Genomic DNA, 20,466 nt, shown 5'->3' on the forward strand with positions numbered 1-20,466 from the left:
GGGGCCGTTGGGTACATTTCGTACCTAAGTTGTAATGGATTTTTAATGTTGGGGTTTAATGGGTAAATATAGGATTTGATTGGAAAAGGATCTTATGGGGAGGGACTAAACTTGTTTAATAAGCAAAGTTTTGAGTGGAGCGGGATTTAAACCCGATGACTCCTTCATTCCCGTTTAAAGCATCGCTACCAAAACCCTAAACCCTCTCGTATGTAGCAGCCGTCATCCCCTTTATGCCCCCTCACCGGAGCCGCCGCCACCACCACGTTCCCGATCAGCCAACGACCACCAGACTAGGGGTGTTAAAAAAACCCGAACCCGATTAACCCAACCCGACCCTAACCCGAATAAGGTAATTAGGGTCGGGTTCAATAGGGTTAGAATTCCAAATCGGGTTATTCGGGTTAACCCGACAAACCCGATTTGTAGTTAGGGTCGGGTTTAGGGTTGATTTTTACAAAAAAATCGGGTTTTGGGTCAACCCGAATAACCCGGTTAGTAATTCACAACCTTTACATATTCCATCGCTCTCTACTTGAACAATACAAAAGACTACAAACCCTTTGAAAATTTAAGTTTTTGTGACTCTAGAAGCATACGAGGGTCAAGTAACTCCCATTGGTGAAGTTGAAGTGCAAAAAGATATAAAATCTCAAAAGTACTGGAGCAACTGAGAAAGTAAAGATTTTATTTGATGGTTATTTCTACTTTAAACTAACTATAAACATGAATAAACTACATGGTGTTGATCGTTAACTAGAGATTAAAAGTTCATATATTTAATATTTATAATGGGAAAACTCTTTTAGCTATTGTGGTATGCATGCTTTCTCATATGTTGTAATAACCATGAGGACCATGATCTTTTATTTTTAATTTATTTCAATTCGTATGCATTCTTGATGTTAAGAAAAGAGTAAAAAAAATGGTTTGAGTTTATATCATATTGCACTCTTGAAAAAACCATATATATTATGTTTAAATCAAGTGTTTAGTCTATTAACTCAATAAACCCGACCCTATTAACCCGAAACCCGATTAACCCGGACCCGACCAACCCATACCTTAATAGGGTCGGGTGTCGGGTTAAATTATTTTTTGTGAAAACCCGACTAACCCGACCCGATTAACCCGAAACCCGATCGGGTTGACCCGATTAACAGCCCTACACCAGACGGCCGTTCTTTTTCCCCCATTCTCCTTCTTCAGTCGCTGTCAGTTGAGGCTTCGCCCACTCGCTACTTCGCAGAACGGAGCTACCGCCGCTGTGAGTTCGAGTTCGATCACCACCGCCGCCGTTGAAGACAAAGGAGCCACGAGTTGATGTGGGTTGGTCAGGAGATCAAGGATTGTGCTGCTGCGGTTTGCTATTTGGGTCGCCAATCTCCTCTGTCTCTGTTTCTTTCCGATGTTGCGCCACCATTGCTCTTGGTCGATGTCTCGCCGGCGACTCGCTCTAGCCAAAACCATCGAGACCAGTCGAGCCATCACCGTGAATTGTTGCTTCAACTTTTCATGAGTTCAGGTGGGTGTGGGTTTCTTTTACGAGCAAAAGACGAAGGGGGGTGCGTTTTTGCGTTATTGTGCATATAGTGGGGTGTTTGATGGTCGACAACAACGAAGAACTTCCATGGCCGCAACCAGCCGTCGTGGAAGGTGGTTGTGTGCGTGTGCTACCATGTGTTTAGGTATGTGTGTGTGTTCTATGCAGTTTCATTGGCCGGAAAATTGAGACAAGGCCACCACCACCACCGTGAGGTGGTGGCTGCCACCATGTACCACCACCGACCACCACAAGGGTAGTTGTGGGTGTGTGTTATTTTTAGTATAGTGTGTGTGTGTGTTATTTCGTGAGTGCATTGTAATTGTAAAAATTGGAGTAATGAAATGGAACTCAAACCACCACCGTAGGGTGGTGGCTGCCGCCACCGGCCGCCATGTCAGGTGGCGTTGTGCTTAGTTGTGTTGGGATTGCCAGTTTGGGGATGTTTGGTCAAGGGACTAAAACCCTAATGGGCCCAATGAGGCTTAATGGACATAAAAGCCCAAGCATGTGTCTAATGGGCTTAATGGACCATAATGGATCCAAGGACTTAGCTAATGGGCCTATTGGGCTAAGATGGGTTGGAAACCCTAATGCCATGAAACCTTAGCTTTGGGGAAATAATCGGAACACACGGGAATTATTAATAACTTGGAATAATAAATAATAATCATTGGCAAGATTAATCTAAGCGATAGTGGACTTAATGGATTAAGTCCTTAGAGGATTAAGTCCTTAATGGGTTAAGTAGGAAACTTAACCCTAATCGTCACTTTATGTGAAACCCTGATGTCAGTTGGGTTTATTATTGGGCCTTTATGTTGGGCCTAAATGATTAAGATAATAATTGACCATCCAAGAGCAAGCAATTGAACTAGAATAATTTAATGGGCCTAGGGTAAGGCCCATGTAAGGTTTTTAGGCCCAATTTGGAAAATTGGGCCATAGATGGGCCATAGTTTGGGCCTTAGAACGAGACCATGTATAGGCCTAGGCCCAATTTGGAAAATTGGGCCATATGTTGGGCTTTGATTCCTAATTGACTTTGGGCCTATGGATTGGGCCTTGGGCTTGAATAAGCCAAGCTAAGGGTAATGTAGTAATTACCCAAATAATGTACTTATGGTTATGTAGTGGGACCCAATTATTAATTGGGTGTTATTTTGGTGTTGACAGTTCGGGAATCTGTCAGCCAGCAGCTGGGGTTGAGTCTGCGAGACTTCAGCAGGGTGGGATTGTGTCTATGGGACTTCAACAGTGTGAGGTGAGTTACCTTCCAGTAGCGGTGGGTCTACGGCCACAATGCCGGCCCACCAATAGGAGTTATTGTTAGATGATTGTCTTTGTGATAATTGTCTATGTTTGCTACTACCTGTTATGTTTATGTGCTAGCATGATATAATGTTATGTGATAGTGGTAGTAAGGGGTGAAATAGTCCCCGGTTACCGGTCGATAGGGCCGAAGGGGTAGATTAGTACCCAACTATGCTAGACAGATTATGATATATGTGATATGATATTATGTGGTAGTAGTAGGGGGTGAAATAGTCCCCACTTACCGGTCCACAGGACCGAAGGGGTACGCTAGCACCCAGATATGCTAGGCAGTATATGACTTATGTGTTTATGCTATGCTATTATGTGGTAGTGTTAGGGGGTGAAATAGTCCCCGGTTACCAGTTGAAAGATACCGAAGGGGAGGCCAGCACCCAGATATGCTAGGCAGCATCCGGTCGAGAGGACCGTAGGGGAGGTCAGCACCCAGGTATGCTAGGCAGTATCCGGTCAAGAGGACCGAAGGGGAGGCTAGCACCCAGATATGCTAGGCTGTATCCGGTCGAGAGGACCGAAGGGTAGGTCGGGCACCCAGATATGCCTGACAGTATATGTATGTTATATGATCGTATGGTATGTGGTATGATGGGGTAACTCACTAAGCTTCGTGCTTACGGTTTCCAGTTTTGGTTTCAGGTACTTCGCGTTTAAAGGAAAGGAGTCGGCTTGATCACAGCTCATCACACTATGGTTTTCCGCACATGAGATCTTTGGGATTACACTCTGATGTTGTTTATGATAGCACGTTTGATTATTTCTACTTTGGTTTTGACATGACATCATATTATAGATGTTTTATTACACTGTTGGTTTTATAATGACGTATATAAAAATGAAAATTTTGGCCTGTATTTTTGGGATGTTACAGAAATGCTTTCACTAAGAAAGATTTTAAGAAGATTTCAATTGTGAAAATTGTATTCTCAAATTCGATTATGATTACGACATCCCTCTTCATAGTTCGAATTGTGAGATTTGGCAATTAGTCTGAACATTTGGGACTTAGTAACATAAGTTCTGAATTTCTTTAGACACACATGTGAGCTTTCTAAGGCAAATGTGTATGAGGTTAAGAAGCTTAGATAAAGGCTTATCAAAGCATCATGTATTTAGAAATATGAACTTAAGAAATTCAATAAACATTGTTTTCTGGAAGTTCAAATGTTTTTGAATATATCTCAAAGCTAGTGGGAGCATAAGTGTTATACTTGTATGGTAATAATCATCGTGTTAGTGGGAGCATGATTATTATTTCAAGTATTGCAAGTTAGCAATATTAATTATAGAAAACAAAGATTCACTTTGCCAAGTTGCAGGGGTTGAAAAATTGTTTTGCTATAATTAAGGGAGAGAATATTATACTTCATTTCAAATCTAAAGGCTTAGATTATGGAATTTTAATCAAATTTAGTCAAATATATATAAATGTTGTGTTGGAATGGTTCAACATGAGGAAATTCTATATATGGAAAGGATAATTGCATTCTCAAAATTTGGTTATGATTACGGCATCCCTTTTCATAATCAAAATTATGAGAACATGGCAATTAGAAATATTATAGCAGAAGACTGGTAAAGTATCACGTCTTCATGTGAGACATTATGGATCGTGTTCCATACGCTTCGGGATAGGATCGATTGCATATGCTATAATGTTTGATCATTCTCAAATTTTCCAAATGCTTAGCGCATTAAGAGGGAAAAGGGACTAGAACGGTTTTGGCTAAAATAATTAAACAACTATCAAAGGACGATCTAAGGTTCGCCAATGATTTGTTGCTTGTGAGTAGTTGGAAGTATAGTATTGGATGGACCATGTTGACATTATTTTGAATAAATAAGACTCTATTTAGAATGATTGTCATATGGCAAATATGGAAATGTTTCCACATTGGGAGTTGGATATTGAGAGTCCATGGCTAGATTAGAAACTTTTATGCAAGAAGGATGTTCAAAGGAATGTACTTTGAATGTGAGACTTCGCGTCTATGGAATTGTATTGTAACAATTTACGATAGAATACCTTGGAATTTCATTAGCCAAGTCTTGGTGACTTTTGTGCCATGACATTACGAAAGGATCGTTGCATAAAATGTTAGAATCTGATATATTCCAAAAGTGGCAAGAAGTTGGTATTATTACACTAATGATGAGGATTGGGAATTGTTAAATGAGTTTCATTGGAAAAGTTTTCAATTGATTTATTTCATAAAGTAAGGATCATAGGTAACATAGTGTGCATGCTCGGAGCATGGGACATCTATTGTTGTAATTCAAGTAATAAGTTGATTATCCGAAACATTAAACAGTGAATAATGAGTAGTCAATATGGTGTTTAAATAAAAGTGTTTTATTTACGCTCAAAAGTTTTGGGGCCATATAGGATTAAATATTATCGTTGTGTTTCATTTTGCATGTTTTGACTTCCAGAATAATTGAGTTATTCGAACCTCCACAGTCGGTCATACGTTGGAAGTAGGTATGAAGGAAGACTGTCATGAATCTCTCTGTAGATTGTCTAAAGTGTTTAGACATAGCACAGGTTTGCTGTAGAGTTCATGAGTGCTTTGATAAGATTAAAGTATTGGATTAAACTCACGCTCACTTGAATCACTTCATGGATTTATCATGGGTGATTAGTGAGACGATAACATTGTATATTCTTGAAACCGAGACGATAACAAAGTTTATCCATTCCGTTTACCCAAAGTGGGATAAAAGCGGTATATGTGGGCCCCTCGATGATTTAGTGATGACACCCTAAGCGCTTGGCCAAGCTGGGACTAAGTTGATGTGTTCAATTGTAGTCTGTTGTCAGCCGTCATAAGTCAGATGTCAGGAAACAATACATAGACAGAGAGAATGATTTGAATCCATGCATGTCTCGTGTCTATATGATATCTTGATAATGGAGGAGTATATAATCCCTTATCTAAAGGACACACGTATCTGATAAGATTAGAGTTGACAGCGGCTTTTGAAAGCTACGATTGTTGATCAGGTTCTGAAGTTATGCAAAATAGTTATTAGACTTATCCAAGTGGGAGACTGTTGGATTAGTGTCTAAGTCCATAACTATTTTGATATGTACTTGACCCGATTATGAGCATGGTCCTTTTGAGTTGCCTTCACCATAGCAATATGTATGATGAATTAAGGAGAGAAAGGTTTAATTATGATTTATTAATATATTATGAGAATAATATATTAAAGGAGAAATCATATTGTTTAATTAATATTAGTCAAGAATTAATAAAGAATTAATTTTGTGGCTAAAATAGATTAATTAAACTTAGGGGACTAGAATTGTAATTATAAGATAATTGCAATTGGGCTATGGATCACCTTGGAATAATAGGTTGGATGAATTCTATGGGGAAGCCCATTAGAAATCATCCAAGGCATGTTCCAGAAGGGCTCCATGGGCTGCTTAAGGCTTAAGCAGTCAAATTAGGGATTCCTTGTTAGATAACCCTAATTGCCTACCTATTTAAAGAACCCTTGAGACCCAAAAACGTGGCTAAGTGTTCCTTTAGGGTTTCCAGCCGTTTTTGGTGCCTCCTCTCTCCTCCCTCTTCATCCAAGTTGCTTACTGGTGTTTGTGACTCCATTAGAGGTGCAACACTTGAGGCACTAAGCTTTCTGAAGCCAAGGAATTGATTGTTATTGCTATATAACAATAAAAGGTATTCTCTAAACTCTAATTCAGATTATAATATGTTAGATCTAGGGTTTATAGCTTTGGATATTCAATTGCATGTTCATTAGACAAACTAGATCCAAAAGCTATTAGGGTTTGCATGTACACCATAGGAATGATGTATTGCTCAAAACCCATCAAACACAACAATTATTTAATGAAAGACTATATCCAATATATCAAATCATTACAATATATGCTACTTGTACTGTTCCAATATCCAAATACTAAATTTCAATCCAATACATCTACTTATATCAATAAGGCACTATAGCACCAACTTGACTTTCATGCTTTAGCTAATGAAGGAGATTTGTTAAGTAGATTTAACAAAATTGATTTGTATAAACTTTGCGAATATAAACATTTTCAGTTATATATATATATATATATATATATATATATATATATATATATATATATATTTATAATGGCTAGAGCAGGTGTCCCCACTACTCCTCTCATCAACTTTGGACAATCGGCTCTCTTGTGGCCCACTTGGTTGCAATGAAAACATATTGAAACCAATTCTCGAGGGAAATCCCTACCGAAATGTCCCATATGTCCGCAACTGAAACATCCCCTCCTTGTCACCCAATAGCCTCCCACATGGGTCCTTCCATACTTGGCACAACGGCCCCAACCCTGCTGGCCTCCCAAATATGAATCTGAGTCATGGGCCTCTTCGCCTGGCCCACTACTGTCTAAACCTACTATATTTTCCTCTTCCCGAGGTGCCCCAAATCAATCTCCCGCTCACGGGCTCCAGCAATCACATCATTTAGGGCCTCGCACCCTGACATGCTCACAAACTCCCTTGCCAATGGATGCACTAAGATAGTTGGTGCAACCTCCGCCCTAGACCGAGTCACAAACTCTTCCTAAGACATAGTCTCCAACTCGGTAAGCGTAATAGATTGTGGAATCAATTCCCAACAACTCCTTGCCACATAATGCAAGAGATCCATGGCAAACCAAACCTTGGCTCTTATGGGGTAGGGACGAGTGCGGAATACACCTTCCATCTCCTTAATCCAACGTGAACTTAGAACCCTGGAAGTCCTCCCACCAATTGGCTCATCACCCGAGCCTAAACCAAAACCTGAACCTTCTCCATGCATGCTCATCACCATTCTGAAAAGCAATCATACACATGATCAAAACATACCAAAATAATCCTCATCCTACCAGCTTCCTAGATTCTTCATGACTCTCCTCGAGTCAAGTATGGATCCTGTTATTTTAGTAGTACGGGCTCAATAATACCTTTCACACTTATCCATACTTTTCTCCAGAATCATCATGAATCCTCAAAGTCACATTCTCAAACAGATACTCCAAATACCCGCTAAGCAACGCAACCAACCCACTAAAGCACTTCCTAGGTTTTCCTAGGTTCCCGACCTCACCCTGCCATCAGTTGCTGAAGAACTCCCAATAAAATCGGTTAACTACTTCATAAATACAATCACATGCAACAAATCTTAGATAATCCTTCGAGTAAAAGGCTCGTCTCTACAACGGTTAGACTCAAATAAGAATTGCATAATAGGGTCAAATCGATCACTCTGAGATTATTTAACCTTTGCAACATGTGACTTAACATATTCACTTAATAATTAACTAACATCACTAAGAGTTCCACAAAGCACAAGCAATCATCATTCGAGCAATAACACTCCAAAATACAAGCCCAATAGAGGACATCTCAAGCTCACTTCCTCCCCATAAAGATTCCAAATCTAGTATAACATCCAACTCCTCTTAGGCTACAAGGCATCACATATCAGGCCAATCCATCCAATAATCTGAAATTCATACTAGCATGTAATTCTAAAAAGCTTCAAACAATCAGACATATAAATTCATCCCTCCTAGCATGAAATCTTGAGTAGATCCTAGCCATAATCTAGCATGCGATTCACAATTTCACAATTCAAAGCATAACATAAAACATATATATGGGTATTTGGGAAAACTTCATTGAGCTCGGTTGATTGCATGCACCACATCCTTTTCTTTTGTTAGAAAACTTTTTTTTTTTGTAAAACATTTCTTTTATGAAAAATCTACCAAATCCTCAGTTTGAGTTCAGACACATGAGAGTATGCATGAATCCCTGAAACCAAGGCTCTGATACCAACTTGAAACGTCTCAAAAATTTATAAGGTAAAATTCTTGAATTTTAAATCAACCATAAACACCATTTAATCATTCTAATCATTCAAAGGTATATCAAAGTAAAAATAGTTATCAAAGTAAAATTCCCAAAATCATAAAGTGCGGAACATGGGTGGATGTGTTGCGATCAAGTTGGGTCCTTCCCTCGCGAACCGGGATTACCTGAAAAACATTTTTAAACATAAACCGTAAGCACGAAGCTTAGTGAGTTCCCCAAAATAGTGCATACCATACATATCTGCTAGCTCAAAGCTGTGTCGAGTCTATTTCACCACTGAGTCTATTTCACCCCCGAGTCTATTTCAACTCATATGTCAGTTCAAGGCTATATTGGGTCTATTTCACCCCACATACATATAGAAAACAGACACACATGTATATAACACATACAATAGGAGTCACAAAGACTACAAACACGTAACATATCCTAGCGTCGTACAGTATAGTGAGCAAACTCACCTCAGTCTATTGTCAGTCAAATAGACGCTCGGGTTGCTGAACCAGAAAATACCCGCGCTAACCAATCAAATAAAACCCCAATTAATAATTGGGCAATAAACCATAACTGAGAATCTAGTTCATTTGTCTAACACCCAAGGTAAAAGATCATTTTACCATTTCCTCACTTGGCCCAATAATTAAGGCCCAACCCAATGACATCAAAAGCCCAACATGGCCCAAATTCCTAATGATACCCAAAGCCCATTATGGGCCCAAATCCAAGAACTCCTAAAGCCTAACAATGGTCCAAATTCAGAAAGATTGGTGGCCCAACAAGGCCCAAATACCCTAATAATCCAAATATTACCCAAAACACAAAAGTTTATAAAAGTCAAGGCTGCTGAGTATGCCCTGCATACTCATACTTACGTCCTGCGTACACAACAATTGGCTTATGAGTGCTGCGTACACCCAACGTACTCCACAACAAGCCCAACTTGCCATTAAGTGGTTAATTGGTTAAGCCACTAAGTCCACTTCTCAGATATGATCCTAAATGATGTCTTAACACGTAAAGTTGACAACTTTACTCCTTTACATGGTTTAATGGGACCCAATACTCAATAAAACCCATAATAAGAACCCTAAGTCATTCATGGTCCAACATAACCCACCAAGATTGCATTTTTATGAACAAGGGACCTCAAAAATGCTAAGATCTACCATACCTAACTTCTAGAGTAGCTCATATTCCCATGAATGACTTAAAGGATCATAAAAGCACAAAAACAAGCCCTAACCAAATCTATCAAAATGAACCATCAAGTTGAGAGCTTTATACCTCCAAAAGCTTTCCAAGTTGGTGGTGATTCTGGATCCACAAGCTTTAACCACACCAATGCAACTTCCAAGAGCTCTTCTTCTTTCAAGATCACCAAAAAACCCTCTCAAATATCACTTCTATGCTCAAAACATTCAAAAAGCAATTAGGGTTTTGTTCTCAGGGTTTGGAGAGGTGGAGGTTGGTCATAAGAAGGTATAAGGGAAAATTAAGGTGTTTAAATAGGGTCCAAGACCCAAAACTAGGGTTTTGGTCTGTTTGACGTACGCCCAACGTACAGATCGTACGCCCAGCGTACGAGAGTGGTCCCTTGCGATCATCTGAGACTCGTATGCTCAACGTACTCCCCGTAAGTCTAGCGTACTCGACTTAAGCCTAAATCCTTGCAACTTCAAACGGTCATAACTTCTTCGTTCCAACTCCGATTTCGACGTTCTTTAGATCCACAGAAAGGTAACGAGAAGCTCTATAATCTTGTCAAATCTCATTTGCCTCAAAACCTTCCGGACTTAAATAAAAATTCATAAAAGCCCACAACATCCCTTTTTTTGTTATACCCCTAGGCTCCAAAACACAAACTAAACAGTCAGTACCCGTAACCTACATTATCCACCCCCCCCCCCCCCCCAAAAAAAAAAAAAAAAAATGGGGCTAAACCTCTCATTCCCAAGGCCCGAAACCTTACGATACTTGATCCTCGAGTCACGATCTCGAATTATGAAATGACCCGGAACAAGTTGTTACAAATCAATCTACATGAATGGGAATAGTTGGTAGAAAGGGTCATATAAAGAGAGAGGGAGGGGTGGCGCCTTTTCTATTTTTATTTAATTAAAACAATAAAATAAATACAAAATAATTAAAAATAAATATAAGGGGTATAATGGTATTTTCATGTTGATAGTGTCCAAAACCAATAAAAAAAAATCTAATTTTGGACGATTGGTACACCATTAAAACTTTTTGTACCAAAATCACATAATTTTGCTAAGCATATGGACCATTTTTGCAATTTTGTCTTTATAAAATGTTGATTATTGTTATCAAATTATTCATGAGATAAATACTCAATTTCTCATAATTATATTTTTTTAAATAAATAATAAATAAAAATAGAAAATTAAATTGAAAGGCACATCATTTCAGGTTTAACGGAAATGTTTTGAAATGCTTGGATTTTTGTAAAAAAAAAAATGCAAAACCTAGTACCATTTTTATAGTTTTGTCTATGTTTTTCATTTTATCTTTAATAAAAGTTCTCTCTCTCAATAACACCACACCATGAACGGAAATTTGGCAAATTTGTAGGATGATCTATCTCCCCCTTCGTTTCCCTTCCAATTTTTTCTTCAACAACATCTGCAAATCATTTCCCCTTCTTTTCTTCATCTTTTCCATAAGAAAAAAAAGGTAAACAAAAGCTTCAATCCAGCAATCATGGAAGATACAACGGAATTATTATGCCCTGAAAACGATACGATGAACCCAGCCTTGACGATGACCACACAGGTCTCCGCCATTCTGGTTCTATCTCATGTTTTTCAGATTTTCCTCAAACCCTTGGGCCAACCTGCCCCACTTGCTCAGATCCTCGTAAGTATGTCACATCCTCCATCTGACATCCTTCGTCTATCCAATTGCATCTTTTGTTTCTAATTTGTTTTATTTTTTATCATTAATTTGTTCCATTTCCAATTGCAAAAGGGAAACCATGAATTCATGTATGCTGATTCTATTTACGAATTTTTTGTTGGAACCACAGGCGGGATTCGTGCTAGGTCCATCAGGCTTATCGAGATCACCAGCAATCCACGTCTTCTTCTTCCAAAATTTCGCTGTTGATTTCTACGAAAGCATGGCGTTATACTGTAGAATTAGCATCATGTTTCTCATGGGCCTCGAAATGGACATTCCTTATCTAATGCGAAACATACGTCCAGCAAGCATCATCGCCTGCGGTGGTTGCTTAATGTGTTCATTATTTGCAGCAGCCATCTCCTTCTTCGTGTATGAAGAAACTGGATCTCGTGGATCACGTTTCACTTTAGCTCTAGTCATCACTGTGATCTTAGCCAACACAGCGTCCCCCATTGTTTTCCGATTAGCAGCTGATTTGAAGTTTGCAACATCTGATATTGGCAGACTCGCTATATCTTCTTCTTTAATCGGTGACATGTACGCTGTGTTTATTTTGGTTATAATCTCCGGTGAGAAACATAAACGAACAGTTAACGGATGGGCATTAATGGCGTTTTGTTCACTGTTACTTCTTGTGGGTATTATCATTTTCACCACACATTTAGTTAACTGGTTGAATCGCAGAAACAGGAACCATAAAAACCTCCAAGCTGTTGAGGTAATGTTGATTTGTTCAGTCGTTCTTGTTGCAGCCATGACTTTTGAAACTATGGGATTTAGCAGCTTAATAGCTTGTTTCCTCATGGGGTCGATGTTCCCAAGGGGTGGGAAATCAGCAAGAACATTGTTGGCTATTCTTACATATACAGTTCATAACTTTATCTTCCCTATTTACTTTGGGTACACTGGGTTTAAAGCAGATACAAGTTATTTAAATGAACTGAAAAGAGTCGCGATTGTTCTTATGGTTATCGTGTTGAGTATTGGTGGAAAGATCTTTGGTACGCTTGCTGCATGTAAGTACTTGAAGACGCCATTAAACGAAGGAGTCCTTCTTGCTGTTTTAATGAACATGAAAGGGCATGTGGATATTTTAACCTTGACAACAGCTATGCAAAATAAAGTAAGTCCTTCTTCCTTCATTATCGTGATGTAGTACTTCTGTTTAGCAACCTAATTTGCCCTTTTTGTGTTAAAACAGGTGTTGACAAGTTCGATATTTTACAACTTAATGGTTTCAGCAGTGGTAATTAGTTCAGTAATCTCAGCAGCCTTAATCGGCTTCTTAGTAAGACGAGAAAGCGACACAATTGGCATCAAACACATACCAATGGAATATCACAGACCCGATAAAGAACTAAAACTCCTCGCATGTGTTCACAGTCGCCACCCTGTGAACACCATGGTACGCCTCATCGTATCCCTAAGAGGATCCGACAACGTTCCAATTTCCCCCTACTTAATGCACTTAATCGAGCTTCCAGAAAAGATTAAAAAAACTTCAGCATCATACGAACAATTAAAAGACGATGAATCCAGTGATGACGAAGAGTACAACTACAACAAAAACGACGTCGTGGAAATAAACGAAGCTGTTGACATCTTCATTGAAGAAACAAATATGATGATTCATCAAGTCCAAACAGTCTCACCTTTTATGAGTATGTATGAAGATGTCTGTGATTTCGCTGATGATATTAGGGCTTCGTTTATTGTTCTTCCGTTTCATAAACATCAAAGAATCGATGGGAAATTTGAGAAAGATAAGGATGGAATTCGGACTACGAATCAGAAAGTGTTGAGAAACGCTCAATGTTCGGTTGCGATTTTGGTGGATAGGGGGCATACGACTACAGGGACACAAGCTGCGGGGTCTGAATCGTTACAGCAGATTGCGACTTTGTTTTTTGGTGGGCCCGATGATCGAGAGGCGTTGGGGTTTAGTAAACGGCTTAGTACACATCATCATACGAGTCTTACGATTGTTAGGTTTTTGCCGACGTCTGCTAAAGATCCTAATGTTGGAATTGATGTTTCCCAGAAGGAAGATAATGTTTTGGTGGCGATTGATAATGAATCGGAGGTCGAGGAGGCGGATAGTTCTGCTTTAGCCAATTTTTATCATAGGTATGATATGATAAAATAAGAATTAACAGGTCAATTTTTTATATTTACACTTTTAGCCAAGATTTAAATCTTGTTATAAATTCCGTCAAAACTTCAAATTTTATAACGAATTTGGTCCAACCTTGTTTTTTTATTTACATTTTTCAGGTATGTAACATCTGGGAAAGTGAGATTTGTTGAGAAGTATGTGGAAAATGGGGTACAAACAGGGATGATATTGAGGGACATGGCAGAGACATACTCCATGTTTGTGGTGGGGAAAGGTGGGAGAGGTGACTCGCTTTTAACTACGGGAATTAGTGACTGGGAAGAATGTCCGGAGCTTGGTGTAGTTGGTGATTTTTTGGCTTCTAGTGAATTTGATATCAGTGGTTCAGTTTTAGTTGTTCAACAACATAGATGAATTTGGTAACATGTGAAGATAAATCAATGAGAATGTCCTTGAAGTAAGGAATGAACATGAACTAGTAGATTCTCAGAAGTTCAACCATAGAAGCTTTGCGATAGTGGTTGGGTTTTGTAAGGTTGAAGGAGAATCTTTTGCCATGTTGTTGTGGTGTATATAGATTTTGTGTAGTATGTAGTTGGTAAGGAAAGGAAAGGAATTGGTAGATGGGTTTGCATATTTTCTTTTCCTTATCGTGCTACAAACAGTGAAGCCACGAAACAACTTTAGTTTGAATGTAAGAAATGGAAATGAGAGATTGAATTTATCCGTTTTTCTTCTTAAATAATGGTTTTAGATGAACCACCTCTTGTAGATCTATAGCTTCTCTAATCTGTTTTTAGAAACTAGCAGTGAGATCTTATGTTTGGGGTGTGCTCCTAAGAGTCAAAGTTAGATGGTCATTTATAACAAAATGATGAAAGTTAAAAAAAAAAGGGTTAATCACTAAAATGACGAAAATGGAAAGTGTTATAATATCAAACAATCACATTTTGAAATTTAATCAAAGAACAAACATCTATTTTTTAAAATTATTATTTTTGCCAATACGCTTTAAGAAGAGTCCCTACCAAAATTATAAAACAAAATCAAATTCTCTCCAAAAAATTCAATTTCCCAAAAGAAACATTTCACAATCTTTCTAAGCTTTTGTAGCAGGACTCTTCGTTTAGTGATTAAAAATAAGGAAAATCTACATATAAAAATACTTATATTTTGACTCTATCGATAAAAAAGGTTGTTTTTTTTTAATTGCATTGGAACCAGTTATTATTTGTAACTGAGTTTCATTTCCAGATAACCACATATAATAGTATGTTTCGATGATTAAATTATAAGGAAAATATAAGGGTGTCTTATTCAAGTCATAAACATTGTAAGGGGTTCATATCGAAATTAAGCACCAAATAAGATTTGTGTTCATTTAATCACTAAACTTTGTTTAAGTGGTAAAAAGTCATTGAACTTGTTATTTATTTATTTAAAGTTTTTACTAAAACCTGTTGTCATCGGTCATAAGGACCATTATGACCACCCTGAATAAAAAAAAGGTTTAATGACATTTTACGACTTAAACAAAGTTGAGTGATTAAATGAACACAAATTCAATAGTTTGGTATCTAAGTTCGACATTAACCCTTTTTTCTTTGTTTGATTTGTTTTAGTTTTTTTTAATACATTGCACATCACATTGATAGTCAAGAATCACATTAGTTTAACGTGTATACATAACATTGGCATATCTAATTAAACAAAAAAGTTACAGTTTAATAGTAGAGATGTACGGTTAAAGTTTAATAAAAATGTGATGGAGTGTGAATAACGGATTATTTTGTGTATGTTTATTAGGATTGAGGTGATGATGAATCATGAATACTAATTATAGAAGTGTGATTGGTTAAAAGTTAGACTTCCATGCCAATTGGATGGGCAAAATGCAAGATACTGTCATATATTGATGTAGATATAATTTTTGAGGTTCACTATAATTAATTTCTTATATATTAGCAAAAAGTTGTATTTTTTTTACAGGATTTGTGAATTAGGCCATCTCCAATGGGAGTTCAATGGAGGGTTTAATGGGGAGTTTAATATCATTAAACTCAAAATCCCCATTGTGGGAAAATGACTAGGATTCAATGGAATGAGGAGTTCAATCCCCATTGAACTTTATATTCTCTCTCCTCTCTCTCTCTCTCTCACACACACACACACACACACACACATATATATATATATATATATATATATATATATATATATATATATATATATATTATTTTTTATGTTAATTTTTTAATTAATGTTAATTTTAATTGTAGTTTTTAATTTTTAATTTCATGCTAATTAATTTTTTAAAAATAATAATAAATAAAAAGAAAATGATAAATGATGTGACAATCTATTAAATTGTATAGAGTTTAATGGAGTGTAGAGTTTAATGAATAAAATTGTATAGTGAGTGGAATGTATATGTGTCAATCCATTGAACTCATATGAGTTCAATGCATTGGAGATGGTCTTATGTTTAAATGAGAAATTTCTATATTTTATAATTTATATATTTAAAAAGAAAAGGACTTTGAATCTTGTATATGTATTGTTACCGAATTGTTGTCACCGGTCTTAAGGATCACTATTAATTAAAAATAACAAGTCCAAGTGACATTTCACACTTAAACAAAATTTAGTGACTAAATTGACACAAATTCAATAGTTTAGTGTCTAATTAATTTCGACCTTAACCATTTTGTGAAATAACCATGAATTTTGTTACAACTTATTATTGCAATGCACTAAAAAGATATTAGGTACCATTATAAGTAGAAAATAGCAATAATAAGTTTTTTTAGTTAACCAATCAGATTAATTTCAACTTAGTGCTTTTTTGAAATGCCAAAAGAAGACAATATTATCAAATAAAACTACTTTTTTTTTTGTTAGACTGTTCCAAAAATCGTGATTACTGCTACTTCTATCAACTCGTTAGCATGCACCACATGATAATGGCCTGAGTTGGAAGTATACTCTTTTTAAGGTGTTTGGATGTGTTTATAAGATCATTATTGTAACTTTTCAAATTAGATAGTCAGAAAAGCGATTAAAGTTGAAAAAAAATGTGTAGTTTTACATTAATTAACTAATAGTTTTGTTGCAACTTTTCCGCAACTTCTTCGTATGCACCTGTGGCTCTGTTTTGAGCACTACATATATTACCAAGTTTATTTTTCTGCAAATTAAAGAATCATTCTCCAGAATAATATTATAAGAATTACATAAACTTATGTCTTAAAAAGTTGTAAATTACTTGCATTGTGTATTAAGTTTATTGTTCAGGTAGAAAACACTACAATTAATAATCAGCCAAAAATCAAGCTGTTCAAGCCAGGACCAATCCGAACTTCTGCAAGTTCAAGTCCAAAACCAAACGCAATATCTCCCAAATCCCATTATATTACAAATAAAAATAAAAATAATAATAAGAAAACGAGAATCCCATTTTTTTCATGGTATATTTTGGTCATAAACTAGGATGACGATCATAGTAATTGATGTAAGCCAAGGATTATACTTTCATTAATCTCAAACTTTTCCTCTTGTACATTCAAGATCCAAAAGGCCCCATCTCCTACAAGTACTTGCCCTCTTCTCTCACAAACTAACCAAACAAACATGGCTATGAAGCCATTAACAATTCAAAAAACAGTGCTACTCACTGCATGCCTAATCCTTTTTAGTGTGTCAACAATACCCACAAACAAGGCAGCGAGTAAACCCATGCAACCCGTTTTCATATTTGGTGATTCAACAGTAGATGTTGGCACAAACAAGCACCTCAAAAACTGCACCGCAAGAGCCAATCACCCATATTATGGGATCGATTATCTACAGTCGAAACCAACTGGAAGGTTTAGCAATGGACAAAATGCTGCTGACACTATAGGTACATAATCAATTTCTATATATAGTACAAACTAGTGTTACATCAGTCGGAGGTGATAACAAAGGATTCCTTATAAGGGTGTAAAATATCTTTCCTGTCAAAAAGTGTTTAAAAGTTGTGATAACAACAATTTACCCCCCACAATGGGCCTTGGAAGAGGTTTGGTGTGGGCCGTGTAGAGGATATTTTTCACGTTTTCTTATATAACTTATTAATGTGCAAATTCAATATAATTATTACTTGAATGTGCAGTGACACTTTTGGGTGGCTACAAACATAGCCCGCCTCCATTTCTTGCACTCCTTAAAAATAGTTCCAGCTTTACGGGAAAAATTCTTCATGGGGTGAACTTTGCTTCGGGAGGTTGTGGCCTTGATAAAGAAACAGGGAAAGATCCTTATGTAAGTCTTTCCTCTATTAATAGGGAATACAACTAATTAGAGGGTTCTTAAGAAAATTGCAATTTTTACCCTATTAACATCGATCGTTCTTATTCTAATGCATACCAAACATAATACAATACGTCTTGTTCTATCATATACTATCATTTGGGCTTTGTTTACAACTACTATTTGATGTCCATGACAAAAGTACGATGCTAATACAGGGGGTAGTTGTATCTTTGGAAGAGCAAATCCAACAATTTGCAACTGTTAAAGGAAACATAACCGCAATACTAGGTGAGTCAAATGGTCAACTTTTGCTTCAAGGTTCAATGTACATCATGAGTATTGGAAGTAACGACATCATGTCCTACATATTCACTCATCCTGTAACTCCTGAGCTTTTCATCGCCAACCTTACAGCCACATATGCCATTCATCTAAAGGTTCCATGATATTTGTCAAAACCATCTGGAGATTTTGATTTTAAACTTTTTACTCATATTATATTATTTTATTTTTAAAATAACAGAACTTATATAGCCTAGGGGCAAGAAAGTTTGGAGTAATAAGTGTTCCACCAATTGGATGTTGCCCAATTGCCCGCTCATTCTCTCCCGTTGGTGATTGTGCAAAGGAGCCTAACGACTTGGCTATTGCGTTCTATACACCACTTGAATCCCTTTTGAAAAACTTGAGCTCTACAGTTGAAGGATTCAAGTATTCTCTTGGGAATGCATACAATATGACTATGAATATCATTGAAAAACCAATTGGTAAGCATAACTTAGTCTTTGGTGTGCACTAATCGAAAATGGAATAGAATGGAGCAGTAGGGTGGAATGAAAATATTATGTTTGTTTGTCATATTGAAATATAATGGTAATGTGATTACTTGTCTTTGGTTGATCTTCATTTTGTAGGGGAGGTGTGTTTTTATTCATTCCTATATATATATATATATATATATATATATATATATATATATATATATATATATATATATATATATATATATATATATATATATATATATATATATATATATATATATTTTTCCAAACTTTTATTTCAAAAAAATAAAATAAAATAATCATTGTCCATGCTTAATTTTCTAACATCATGTGTGCAGAATATCATACAAATATATCATGTGTAATATCATATGTAATATTCTAATAAAATATTATGCAAAATAAATTTTTATAAGTAATATTCTACACACATGATGTTAAAATATTATATATGGACGAAGATTTTATTATTATTATTATTAGTTTTTTTAAGCAAAAAGTTTCAAAAAAATATTTTTTTTTCCTTTATTTAATTCTTCTTCGGTTTTTATTTTATTTTTTTGGCATCCTTTGGCCACAAGTGAGTCTCATTCTCTCACATGAACTTAACTCTCTCTCTCTCTCTCTCTCTCTATATATATATATATATATATATATATATATATATATATATATATATATATAAAATAACAATAATATATAAAGAAAATTTCAATGCTTCTATTAAATTATTTTTTCTTATATTTTTATTGTAGATATGTTTTAAAATTTCATGGTATTTTTTTTTATTTTGTAAACAATTTTCAAAGTGATAAATAAAGTCTTTTACTATTTAAAGCACAAATAATATATCAAACGAGCATAAGATGTGTTTATATGCAATTTATTTAGATTTTTATTTTTCTTTGATTACATTTTATTTTCATAAAATAAGATTAATTTCTTTAATTTATCAATCTTTTTTTTTTTTTCTAAAATTGTGCATAACAAACCAAATATTTTAATAGTTCATTCCATTCCTTCAGGCTTATGATCTATTCAATTACTTTGCTCATTTCATTACATCGTCCATTCCTTTCCATTGTGATTCCACTTCATCATACCAACTAGAGCCTAAGCTTTGTTCATTACTTATCATTTTGATTTCACTCCATCATACCAACAACTAGTCCCTAAGTTTTTATTTGCATGCAAATGCTTACATATTTGGGGTTCTAAAGTAGCTTGTTTGATAGGGTTTAAAGATGTTAAAACAGCATGTTGTGGGAATCACACACAACAAGGAATAAGTGACTGCAAAAAAGGAGGCTACGTGTGTCCAAATAGGGATGAATACTTGTTCTGGGATGCATATCACCCTTCTCAGGCGGCTGTCAAACTAGCGGCTCGTGAGTTGGTCTTTGGTGAAGATCCGAAATTTGTGACTCCAATAAATTTTAGCACTTTGAAAAGGGCTTGATGTTTAGAAATATGACCAAAAGAGATGAAAGGATCATTAATTTATATCATGTGTCACATCTTGTATTCAAAGTATGTTTCATGAATAAAATTCAACAGATCTAAGTTATAATGTTGTTTGTATTTGTAAATGGA

At 36.1% G+C, this 20,466-nt stretch overlaps 2 protein-coding genes across 2 annotated transcripts; both read left to right on the forward strand.

Moving 5' to 3' along the window:
• Nucleotides 1-11,316: 11,316 nt before the first annotated feature.
• LOC145087277 (cation/H(+) antiporter 1-like) lies at nucleotides 11,317-14,517 on the forward strand. Its single transcript, XM_079025212.1, has 4 exons — nucleotides 11,317-11,634; nucleotides 11,804-12,802; nucleotides 12,881-13,806; nucleotides 13,954-14,517. Exons 1-4 carry the CDS (start codon nucleotides 11,479-11,481, stop codon nucleotides 14,207-14,209), a joined length of 2,337 nt encoding a protein of 778 aa, XP_078881338.1. The 5' UTR covers nucleotides 11,317-11,478; the 3' UTR covers nucleotides 14,210-14,517.
• A 2,908-nt stretch (nucleotides 14,518-17,425) lies between these two features.
• On the forward strand, nucleotides 17,426-20,332 carry LOC145089747 (GDSL esterase/lipase At4g16230-like). Its single transcript, XM_079028143.1, has 5 exons — nucleotides 17,426-17,696; nucleotides 17,949-18,097; nucleotides 18,304-18,525; nucleotides 18,612-18,855; nucleotides 20,109-20,332. Exons 1-5 carry the CDS (start codon nucleotides 17,426-17,428, stop codon nucleotides 20,330-20,332), a joined length of 1,110 nt encoding a protein of 369 aa, XP_078884269.1.
• The last annotated feature ends 134 nt before the right edge of the window (nucleotides 20,333-20,466 follow it).

Source organism: Lactuca serriola, chromosome 2 (genome assembly GCF_051521515.1).
Source record: "Lactuca serriola cultivar US96UC23 chromosome 2, Lser_US96UC23_V15, whole genome shotgun sequence".
Classification (NCBI taxonomy): domain Eukaryota; kingdom Viridiplantae; phylum Streptophyta; class Magnoliopsida; order Asterales; family Asteraceae; genus Lactuca; species Lactuca serriola.

Excerpts from the sequence above, each read along its gene's own strand:
- LOC145089747 (XM_079028143.1), top strand. The coding sequence starts at position 17,426 with ATGGCTATGAAGCCATTAACAATTCAAAAAACAGTGCTACTCACTGCA. Across the intron at positions 18,526-18,611 it reads CATATGCCATTCATCTAAAG|AACTTATATAGCCTAGGGGC; the intron begins GTTCCATGATAT and ends TTAAAATAACAG. Across the intron at positions 18,856-20,108 it reads TATCATTGAAAAACCAATTG|GGTTTAAAGATGTTAAAACA; the intron begins GTAAGCATAACT and ends CTTGTTTGATAG.
- LOC145087277 (XM_079025212.1), top strand. The coding sequence starts at position 11,479 with ATGGAAGATACAACGGAATTATTATGCCCTGAAAACGATACGATGAAC. Across the intron at positions 12,803-12,880 it reads CAACAGCTATGCAAAATAAA|GTGTTGACAAGTTCGATATT; the intron begins GTAAGTCCTTCT and ends GTGTTAAAACAG. Across the intron at positions 13,807-13,953 it reads TTAGCCAATTTTTATCATAG|GTATGTAACATCTGGGAAAG; the intron begins GTATGATATGAT and ends TACATTTTTCAG.